Source organism: Loa loa (assembly GCF_000183805.2).
Source record: "Loa loa unplaced genomic scaffold supercont3.10, whole genome shotgun sequence".
In the NCBI taxonomy this organism is placed as follows: domain Eukaryota; kingdom Metazoa; phylum Nematoda; class Chromadorea; order Rhabditida; family Onchocercidae; genus Loa; species Loa loa.
In genome coordinates this window covers 660,531-672,312 of record NW_018108190.1, presented here as the reverse complement: position 1 = coordinate 672,312, position 11,782 = coordinate 660,531, and the positions used below count along the sequence as shown (strand labels likewise).

At 34.9% G+C, this 11,782-nt stretch overlaps 2 protein-coding genes across 2 annotated transcripts; one reads left to right on the top strand and one right to left on the bottom strand.

The window, feature by feature from the left end:
* Nucleotides 1-304: 304 nt before the first annotated feature.
* On the top strand, nucleotides 305-6,176 carry LOAG_08798 (hypothetical protein; the record flags this gene model as incomplete). Its single annotated transcript, XM_020447802.1, has 15 exons — nucleotides 305-320; nucleotides 427-521; nucleotides 696-755; nucleotides 1,089-1,250; nucleotides 1,415-1,576; nucleotides 1,682-1,831; nucleotides 1,985-2,101; nucleotides 2,425-2,496; nucleotides 3,095-3,200; nucleotides 3,453-3,622; nucleotides 4,460-4,576; nucleotides 4,966-5,056; nucleotides 5,217-5,419; nucleotides 5,702-5,803; nucleotides 5,988-6,176. 15 exons carry the CDS (start codon nucleotides 305-307, stop codon nucleotides 6,072-6,074), a joined length of 1,710 nt encoding a protein of 569 aa, XP_020302005.1. The 3' UTR covers nucleotides 6,075-6,176.
* A 277-nt stretch (nucleotides 6,177-6,453) lies between these two features.
* LOAG_08797 (hypothetical protein) lies at nucleotides 6,454-9,657 on the bottom strand (the record flags this gene model as incomplete). The annotated part of the gene is made up of 7 exons (XM_003144327.1): nucleotides 6,454-6,555; nucleotides 6,708-6,887; nucleotides 7,724-7,819; nucleotides 7,935-8,178; nucleotides 8,321-8,408; nucleotides 8,522-8,762; nucleotides 9,448-9,657. The coding sequence occupies 7 exons, from the start codon at nucleotides 9,655-9,657 to the stop codon at nucleotides 6,454-6,456; spliced, it is 1,161 nt and encodes a 386-aa protein (XP_003144375.1).
* Nucleotides 9,658-11,782: the final 2,125 nt, after the last annotated feature.

Sequence of the window (11,782 nt, the reverse complement as noted above, 5' to 3'; positions counted from 1 at the left end):
AAAACTCTACTTACAAATTCATTTGGTTACTTCATTCAAGCATTTCCCACCATTTGACTTCAAGAATACATCTTGCAACATCACAATTTGTATTAGCTCACTTTTACAAAGCATACAAATACCCTTGCAATCAAACCGTCACACAATCCCTTTCCGGCAAATGGACCTGTTCGTTTTCATTTCGTCTCGCTAAATCATCCTTATGCTATTTCAGCGTAGCGAAGTTTGATATGTGACAAACAACCCGAATTGATAAACGCGTGGCCATGGCTCTCATTGGCGCGGCGCTTTGAAGCAATGTGCTATGGTTGTGGAGGATAGTTAGAAGAGGATGTAAGCCTGCTTAGTTTCAAGATGTTTGCTGATGAGATTTATAACTGGGGAGAGGATGGAAGCATTTGTGAGGAATAAATAGAGTAATTACAGCTATTTTAATTGGTGAAGAGCCAGGTGAAAGGATAATGGTGCATGAAGTAGTAGTCAGAGAGACTGACGATCGTCGCTATGCTACCTTAATCAGGGTTTGATTTTCATCTCACTTCGAATAAAATTATAGTTTCTCATTGCTCTCAATATTTCTAAATCCTTTTTTTTTAACAATATTCAATAACACAGGGCGAGAACATTTTACACTTAACAACACTTTCCGGATTTTCATCATTTTAGCAAGATATCGTGAAATATTCTTATTGCAGGGCGTTGTTTATAGCGGAGGAATTTTGGGGATTATCTTATTTGCTCGAAAAACACGAATGGTACTCTTTTAGCTTTTCTTATGGGGGTAATTTTAAGTTATTCTGAGATATCAAACCATCTCAATTTTTTGCGCTCTCATTTTGCATGCTCTTGCCAGAGATTTTCTTTTTGGAAGAGAAACAGACTGTTTGTTATGTGTGAAATTTACTGATTTGTTTAACCAGGTGTGGTTGTTCAACTTGCATCAGGGCAAGTCATCGATGGTAAGGAATAGCATTTCAGGGGTTCTGCATTTTCCATCGGTTTGCCGTGCAAATTCTGAAACATTTACTTTCCCGTTAATCATTGTGGGAAATGTGTACTACATTTCAATCTGATTTTACGAATTTCAGTTTGCAAGGTATGAAAGGGTGTCAGAGATACCGCTTGAGGTATACAAAAAGGGAATTGAACTGAAAGGGATTGTTCGTGCTGTTCATTCGAATGGTTATATGAAAGTTGAGCATATACCAGCATTCACGATGCCGAAATTTCTTGCCAGAAGGAAAGTCCAAGTAATGCTTGGATCTAATATTTCGAGTCCGTAAATAAGAGAGAGGTTGCTTTCATAGTCAGTCAGTTGAGCAATTTAGGTAATTTATTGTTGCTGAAGATAGAGAAGAACATGTTTATACAAATGGTTAAAGTATTTTCAAATCACTTTAGAAATATTGTGTAGCCAGGATTGCTGGACGTACGACTTGCGGGTGTTGATGTTTCGGATGCTGGTTCGGAATATCTTGCGAAAGATCTGCGCCTGCGTAGTAGTCATATACTTTTCACTCCCATCAAATCAGTTGAAAGTAACAGATGCATCGATGCCGAAATTTTTTTGCGGAAAGTCAATCTTTGAGTTCTTTAGTTTTTCAGGATGTAATCTGACTTTAAAGTTAATATGTTTACACGACAAGTTTGTGTGCAAATTTGCTTCATACAATCTTTGCAGAAGCGATTTTCGCAAACAAATTTAAATGTGGATTTGGTGCGTCAAGGTTTTGCACGTATCATACCATTGCATAATTCAGAACATGTGAATGCATTGAAGAGTAACCCCTCATATTCAAGATTGATGTCGAAATTGATCATGTCCGAAAAGGTCTTTTTTTTTCTATATTATGAATGACTAAAGAAAACGATGGTTTGATGATCAAACACAAAAATGTAAGAATCTTTTCAAATTAAAATTGAACATTTCGTAGAATTCTTTAGCTTAGTATTTAGCCAATCTTCATTTGTGGAAATTCTTCAGATTGCGGATCGTCGAGGATTGGGCTTGTGGACTCGTGATACATGGGCAGAAGTTGTATTTTCATATCCTGTTACTTTCAGACAGATCATTCGCTCGGCAGCAATAACAAGATTTCTGGTAATTTCGAAATCGTTGTGAATTGTTAATCAAATAAACTTATGCAATTCCATCATTCTGGAAGGGTACTTACGTATGTGCAGTATTTTAACTTTCATTCTATTCTGACAAAATATTGTATGTGTTAAGAATAAATATATTATCGATTTAATATTATCGACCCTACTGGTGAATTTTTGGCAAATGTTCTCGTTATGAAAGATACCACGTCTCACAATCCGTATTTCCGTCCATGTTCTATAATATGCTAAAGTATCTTGCTATTCATTCTAGGAGTTGTGAGTCCTGTCTAATTTACAATGTGAATTGTTTGTAATGTTTAGGTTACTACTGCAGTTGTTGGCAAAGAAATGTTTATCAGTGGAAGTCGTATATCGAAACAAGCAATTAAGATCGTGATTGGTTTAAGTCAGAAAACGTATATAATAGTGCAGCAGTTAGCGAATGCATCGTTTAGATTAAACAGTATGATGAAAAGGAGAATTAATAAGTTTTCATCGAAATAAATTTGCTGGGAATTATTGTAAATCATATTCTAATCTCTAGTTGATTTGGAGTATATTTCAAGTCATTTGTATTAGTCGTCGCTGAAGTATGCATATATTCATGTTTTTCAGTTTCTTAGATATCGCTCTTTATTAGGTTCGAAGTTAGGGTTTGAAGAATGTTACTTAATGTGTTATGTTGTTCGATTTACTCATAAATACTAAACGATATGAGTGAAAAGTATAAAGAAGTACAGTGATAAAAATTTCATGAATAGCTCTTTCCATTGGTCAACTTAGCAAATGTATGTATCATTTCATATATTTGCAACTATTTTTGTAAGTGACGTTTTCATATTTCTTCCTAGTTGATTTATAATGTTGCATACCTATAAAGTAATAAAAGCACTATTTAGGTCTTCTGCTTCATATTTGATTGTAACTGAGACGGTTTCAATTTTTCAGAATTCCTATGTTAAAAAAATTTTTTTAATCTCTTGGCTTTTAGATGGCTAACTTCGAAAAATTATTGCTGGACGTTGGTCCGAAGGGTCTCGCTCTTATAGCTGGCACTGTTGCTACTGGCTTGGGCATAAAGGAATCACTTTTTTCTGGTATTTTCACTTTTTCGAATTGTTCTGACACCATAATTTCTGCAAAAATAATTAGATAGAAGGACTTTGTGGATCCCTAAAAAAAATTTGTACTTGTTGAAATTCCCCGGTTCTTGGATAGACTTCCCTTATTTTCGGGAACTTCAGGGTTTTGTATTTACTCCAACAGTCTGATTATATGTATGCAAAAGATGAAAATTTTGTGAAACTGCGAAGTCGAGCTGTGGTTAATGTTTAAGAGAAAATTTGCAGTTGACGCTGGACACAGAGCAATAATGTTCAACAGAATTGGTGGTGTTGGTGATGCTGTCTATAAAGAAGGACTGCATTTCCGGGTACCATGGTTCCAATACCCAATCATATATGATATTCGTGCTCGTCCCAACCAGATTCGTTCACCAACCGGAAGCAAGGATTTGCAGGTATTTTTCTATCGTTTTATTTTTTTCTTTCTTCTATTGCATATCTGCTTTTGGAAATATCCTGTCGGCAAGCTAATCTGTTGAATTCGTTCTTCAGCGATATAGATTTATTCGGGATGAACTGTTGTTCTTGCACAGTATTACTAGTTGACAACAACAACAAGGGTGTAAATATATATCTATATATAACGCGGTGAATTGGTAAGCAGTGATAAATGACTTATACAATAGGCAACCAATATGATCAATTAACAAATTCCTTGTCGTTGCCTTCGATAATTGACTGTCGCTTAGTTGATAGGTCGTTAAGTTGGGGATATGCTACAGGGAATGTATTTAACGAATAGAAGGAATATCGTAGTTTGTTGTCCAGTGATGGTGGATCTGGGAAGATTTCGTTGTAGTTCAGTCGTGGAGAATAAGCGTAGAAGATATATCGTCTGCTCGATTGTAAAAACACTAACTCCTTTTGGATTTCTCCATATATATATAAAAGGATTGGGGAGGAGTTTGTAAACTTCATCGGGGTTATCACGGAGGTATGGCTAGCCTTTCGCACTGTCCATTGTGTAGGTACAATGATATCTTTTGTGTTAGCTTATATCCTCTTCATCGCTTTAATTTTACTTGTAAGATTTCCTCACCCTGTCTGTTGGATATTGTGGAAATTTTATTTGAGCATAGCTTTAATTTCGGTAATCCGATACATCCTTTTGGATGGAAGATGTATTTGCTACCCAGCCACAAATTACAAGAATATTGCTTACCGTTGTGTTCTAAGATATTATGCTATTCAAAAAACAAACACTTCAGTTATTATCATGTTTAAATATTCAGATGGTGAACATTGGTCTGCGTGTTCTTTCACGTCCCGATCCTTCATCATTACCAAAAATATATCGGATGTTGGGACAGAATTGGGAAGAAAGAATTTTACCTTCAATCTGCAATGAGGTTTGTGATCCAGGGTTCGAAAAATTCATGCACTACAGCAGTCTAAAATACAATTCGGAAAATGAAAGAGTCGAGGGAGCAAGTTTGGTCGTACATTTAATGCGTCACGATATTTAAGCACATTGGAGGACTTGGAGAGTATCATCGGTTACAGGACTTTTATGGAACTTTTAAATCTAAACGAAATAAAATCTTTGCTTCCTTTGCAAAATATTTTGAGTGGTTAGTAAAGTCAAGCCCATTATTTACAGAACCTTTCAAAGCACTCATGGAACCCTATTAATGATAATGGAAGGTTGAGTTTGTTGTAACTGCCGTTTTTCTTTTTTGCATATTATTCGTAAAACCTCCAAATCTGTTCTACATTTTTGAAATGCTTCTCTTTACAGGTGCTCAAAAGTGTTGTAGCAAAGTTTAACGCTTCCCAGCTGATAACGCAACGACAGCAAGTTTCTTTACTCGTTCGTAAGGGTCTCATCGGTAAATGTTATTTGTTTTTGGTTTGGTAACTGCCAGTATTTTTTGTATTCATTTTTCTTTTTGACGTCGTTTAATCAAAATTCGTTTTTTTTTTAATCGTTTTATCAAAACTCGAAGAAGTCCGTTTTAAAGAGATTGATTGGTCAAAATTTTTTTCAAGAGAGAGCGCTGGATTTCAATATTATTTTGGACGACGTGGCAATTACCGAGTTAGCTTTTTCGCCCCAGTACTCAGCTGCTGTAGAAGCGAAACAAGTTGCTGCACAAGAAGCTCAACGTGCATCATTTCTGGTTGAAAGAGCAAAACAGCAGAGGCAGGAGAAAATCGTCCAGGCTGAGGGTGAAGCCCAGTCTGCCAAACTTGCAAGTTGATTTCCTTGTCACTTTTGTAACTTCTTTGAAATTTTGTTCCTTTAGAATTCTTTTTTTCTGTTTTGTGTAAACGTCGTTAATCTTGGCGAAACTGAGCAGTCCAAAAGTTCTCGCTGTAAAAAACGACGAAAATTACTGAAGTACAGCTATAAAGACATTATATATGAGAGTGGTAAAATATAAATGTTTTTCAGGATATGTGCACAGTTTTCTGTCTTTGCCATGTCCGTGCAAATTTCAGTTTTGTATTGATTCAGACGTCGTGTTTTTTAGATAGGCGAAGCAATTAGACGAGATCCGGGGTTTTTAAAGTTGCGTAAAATTCGTGCAGCTCAAAAAATCTCAAAAATCATATCAGAAACAGCGAACAATAGAGTTAGTTTTTCATTCGAGCAAGTCCTCGAAAATTATTTATATTTGTAAAATTTGGTCTCCAAATCATCGGGAATTTCTTTCTGCCTTTCATTTCGAAGATATTGAAGTTATTGGTATGTTTTCAGCTACTTTTTTTGGGTGTGTTGGTCCTTAATTTGAATAATTCATGTATTTTAACTTACAGGTCTATCTACCATCCGGGGGTCTCATGCTAAATATTGCTGATGAAGATTACCTGCATGTTGATAGTAAAGACAGGTTGAAGCGATGAAATCACTGCCGAAAAGTTGTGAACATTGGTATTGAAAATTTTGTTAATTTTGTTCCTTAATCATAATTCCATTTTGCTGCATTTTAAATAAAGTGTTGGAATCTTTCTAGCTGCATGCAGTACGATGGGTAATGAGAGGAATTTGGCAAAAATAAGGATCTTGAGCATTTATGAAATATAGTCTTGGATGTCGTTGCGATATATTTGCATTTTGATCTGGGGTCAGTAATTATTGGAGCAGAATTCAGGGAAAGAATTTCAGAGGGATTTCAACAAATAAAAATCGAATTAAGGGATTCCAACAAATAATTGAATTCTAGTTCGCATGAAATCAGGATCGGAGACGTCTGATATCGTTATGAGTTTGTCGGTTTGGATATTATGCAACCTTCTTGATATTGCGCTTTTTGATAAGACTAAGGCGAAAGCATTGCTTGATTTCTTTGAGTACATTCCAACATGGCAGCATACTTATATCTGCCTGAAAAATTCCTTTTCCTTGGAATTCTTTGCTAAAAATGCATTTTAAGACTATTAAAAACTAAACTGTGAAATTAATCCTGGAATTGCTCTTCAGCACTGAAATTCTTATATTATGACGATGTGAATTAGATACAGAATCGACCATAAAACCTGAAATTTGGATTCGGGAGTCATTTGACAGAATCCCAAACATTTGTCACCAGCAGTTGTCTGTTGTACGCCATTTGCACGGCAGCAGTTCGTGTGGTCGGAGTCCTGAGCAGCACATGACAATAATCTCCGGTCGTTACTTCGGGGGCATGGATCGGAGCCAACAAACATTGCCGTCAGCTATAATATGTAGAAAATCATGCAAATTTTAATGTAGTAATTTCACATAGCAGTTGGAGGATAAAATTTGCAGAAAGTGAAAGGTTAATTTCAAAGTCTTATTATTGCATTATTTATTCGATATCCTTCGGTAGGATGATGGAAATCATTTTCTTGAATTTAATTTTTCGATCTAGTCAACTACTTCCGAAGAGCAGTACATAAGTATTTATATTCAATGTATTTGTAAGCTACATGTCCTCAGCTTGTAGCAATACTGATTGAAGTAGCGCGAACAATTACAAAGTAAGTGTGATATCTGAAGATTATAGATACGTGGAATGCATTATATGAAATTATTCATTCTAGCGACATGAAAATCTTTCATTTTCACATCATGGCAAGTGTATTGTGGTGGTGTGCTAAACTCTATTATTTGTGGCATCAAATAAGTGTCCATGTGGTTACATTTTAGCCTTCACATACTACAATTAGATTTCGAAGTTCGTGATATCTTCATATGCCTCAGAACTGTTATTTCTAACTTAATTTGGTAACATATAAATTGGCCTTACACAAAATAATGGAATAATTTTCAAGAGAGAGGTTATCACAAAAGACAGTGTTTATCCTAAAGGTACCATGACATCACGGATTCATCAAGATTTTTATCATGTAGTCTGGTCTTTATCTCCTCTCTTCCATTAACAATTAATAATTTTGATATATCATTAACAATTAGCACAAATGAAGTCATATATCAAAGTCCTTCTTAAATGATGTAATATATGGCTAACTAAATTAGATGTTCACAGACAGAAATGAAATTGAATCGTGAGAGAATCAAGAAAGGTTACCACTCTGCGGTCCAGAATATCAAAATTACATCGCGATTCACATTTAGAATCCACATTTCTTTTTTTGCAACATTCCAAGAAGGCATCATTGGCACTCTGTAATGGCACTGGCATATTTAATAAGCGATAGGTGGTCATAGCTTACATAAGTCGTCTGATCCTTAAAATATTTTGCAAGTTGGATATTATGAAAACAACTGACAAGTAAAACCTCTTCAATATCCTCCGTAGGCGTTCGGAATTGATCTTGTCGTTTTAGTGATGCGTGAGCTGGTTGTAGCATCGTTTGAGATGCTAAAACCGGTTCAAGAATTGTCTTATCGAGAGTACTGATGTGGGATAATCTTTGCGGCACAAATTTCTCTGCTGGAATCCTCGGCCTAGGTGTAACCGGCATCTGTGATACTTTAACTGCTTGCAGTTCTGCTGTAGGCTGAATCTCAGATAATTGTTCTCTGGAAAATTAGTTTATAACAAATTAAGCAATAGTAACCCAAGTAGAAGTTACGGAGTCCATAACGGTGTCATCGCCGTATATTATCTGTGTGAATTTTAAAATTCAAATTAATATTCCAAATTATGATTACAACGACTTACAATATATGAGGTAACACAAATTGTCGAGAAGATGGTGGATGCTTAGACATTGAAGTATTATGCTGTTGCTTATTTGACATGGTTGAACCTGGAACTTTTGTTTTGATAAATGCTAACTTGACACTGACTCTAACACGTTCCAGTAACTATTCTGTCTCTGCCTTACATTTGTTCTAACGCCAAGTATTGCGGATTCTTTACCTGGTTGGGATTCCGAGGATGCATGGTGATGATTATTTATTTGGGGAATAATCCCTGATATCGCTGAAGCTTTGTTTCGACTCACTGAAAAACTTTGATGGAATGATTGGTAACGGTTGCTGTTCGGAAAAGGTAAGTGCTTGGAAGCATCCGTTTCATTTACTGCCTTCTTGTCCACTCTGAATGGAGTAAGCAAATCGCGGTGTCGTACATTATTTTCATGTCGTAGCATTCGCATATTCTAAAATAGTTGCTTCTGTATCATGTTAATCTCTTTAAAGATCATCTCGTTATCTTACTCTTCCCTATATTCAGGTTCTCTATTTCATATCTAACAAAAAAAAAAGAATTTGAAAGAAAAATGTCATGACAATTTGAATGAGTAATGGATCTATTTTATACCATCTATCTCTGATAAACTTTCATTCCTAAATGATCTCTTTCATCAGTTTTTAGTAAAGCCACTAAGAAGTTATTTGTGGCTTCAATCATTCAAATTTTTGTTATACTGAAAATAATATGAATGGTAAAGGAAATGATCCGTGGAGAACCCTTGCATTCAACCTTGTTTTCATATTACCATAATCTCAAAACATAGCAAAATTTTGGGAAGGCATAAGTTACGTAAAGTACTCCTGACACTTTACAATATAATAGAGTTGCAGATAAAATTAAAAATCAAATTAACTGTAATATAATATTATAATTAATTATACATAATTTTGAACTGTATTAAAAAATTCAAATTTGTCGATATGATACTGTGCCGTAATCAAAAGAAACAATCAGTGAAACTTTCGCTTGGCTCAACATGTAAGGACCGTCTAGAATGCTTTCTCTCCTTGGCCCTGCTAATATTCCTATCTCATCAGCTTTTTAAGCTCTTCGATACTTGAAGAAAATAATCATCTGTAAATAGCGCCAACCACATATGAAACTGATTCTGGTAATTGCTTCTGCTGTTGAGGCTCATGAACCGATGATAATATATTTCTTTGAAGATTTGCTGGACGATTTTGTTTTCGCAATTGTGTTGAGACGGATACTTTTTGAGGGTGCAGTGCGAAAACCGAAGTGTTTTGTGATGGCTGACTTTGAGATGCTAATGGTAATAAGAACCAGGTCTGCTGCCCCATTACACCTGCAAATTAATTTGATTTTCTATTCCTGTTCTTATTCAAATTATTTGCTTTATCATTATTTTACATTGCTTCATCCTAACTCAAATTCCATTATTTGATATCATTGTTAGTTTGGTTGTTTTCCAATGGAATATGTCCAAAGTCTGGAAAATGCAATCATGAAATGTCAAGGAAAAAATCCGACGACTACCTATAATTCCCTTTTTATACCTTAATTAGAACGAAGTAATTACTGATAATAGCGGTGTCCTATAAGATAGGCAAAAATCCTTCAATAAGTTTTTTAATGGGTCGTTGGTTTTAACTTTCCGACTAACGAAAAAAGCGTTTCTCGGGTAGACGCATTAATGTATGTGCAAGATTATGATAAAAATTACCTGATAAAGTGATAACAAGAAGTAGAAACATTCGGGCATCAATGTCTTTTTATCTCCTTCTTCAATGTTCCTTCTTTCTAATATGCTTATGACAGCAATCACTTGACCCTTAATTTCTCTCATTTGAAATTTCAGTAGATAAAATAAATCTTCAAGGGCTGACACAAAACTATCACTATTACCACTACTACTACTACTACTACTATTACTACTACTACTACTACTGCTACTACTACTACTACTACTACTACTACTACTACTAGTACCAATAATAATACTAATACTGATATACTAATACTAATAGCAATACCAATATGTTAATACTAATATAATACTAATACTAATATACTAGTACTAGCACTAATACTAATACTAATAACATATTAATGTTAATATTGATGCTAATACTATTTTAATAGCATATATCAACCAAAATAATGTTTTTGAAAGTTTTGGAGAGGAATTATAAGAAGCAATGAGCAACTTGTTTTGCCGATAACGAAAAACAGCAAAAATACAGTGAACTTCCATTCACTTTGCTCTGTTTCCTCCGCTTTTGTTAAACTTCTGAATTCAACTGATACTACTGCCGCAGTTTTTCTCTGATGTTGAAAAGGTAAACTGAAGTCGATTACTGTTTTCTTTATCCCTTTTTCTTTTCATAAACGCTTAAAACGTGTTTTTAAGCCTGTGTAAATGCAATGATGTTTCCTGCCATGCATGTCAACGAATGTCCATCTATCCGATTGCTAACCAAACCCACTCACTATTATTACAACAACAGCTTGTCTTATCATTTTATACTTGCCCCTTTTTAGCTTGTTTTGATTTTTGAAAAGGGAAGTATTGTCGAAGCTTCCGTTTGTTCATCCGTACACGTACTTTACTCTCTACCATTCCTTCCTCTTTCATTTTCGTCCTTCCTCCCTCCCTTATTATATTTCTCTGATAATTTCAAATGCTATGTGATATTGGTCTGGAAGAAGTGTTCGCAAACAGATTGCATTCTTTCACGCTCAGATATATATATATATATATACTTTAATCTGCAGTTCGATAAGTGTTACAAATTGACGGAGTCGTCATAAACGTGATTTGAAAATGAAATTATAATATAATTTTGTTTCCTTTCAGCCAATTTTTTTTTTCGTTTCAATCGTTATTGATAAGGGAAATGGATCGCATTTTCCCATTAGCAGCATTTGAAGATTTCGATCTCAAGATTAGGGCAGTTTAAATTGAGATTAAAGGAAATTGCTGCTTGGACTGAACTGATTTCAATGTATTTACGGAGGAAACAAGGCGTTTTTGTGCCTTGTTTGTTCTGAAATCACATGATTTCACTAATTTGTTTTACAAACTTATAAAATTAATGCACAAGTTTATATCCAATATTAATCGCACGGTGAATGTCATTAATTGGTGCGTGTGTAAGTGTTGATGTTTGTTATTAAGTTTCTTCTTGAGTTCTGCGTACGCATTCAGCAACCTTCTTTTTAAATGCTGGATAATTTTCACGAAGCATTTTCTGGAATATTCTGGAAAATCCGCTTGCAAAGTGTTTCATCATTTATCACTCGTTATCGTTATCAACGAAGTAGAAGAATTCTATTTGTAGGCTAAGATCTTGAAAAGGAAGCAATGGGAGAAAAGCCAAGAAGCTGGAAATCGAAAAATTGCTCAAAATGGAGTAGACGGTCGAATCCATAATGTTATTTTATCAAGTGCACTTCCCGTGTTAT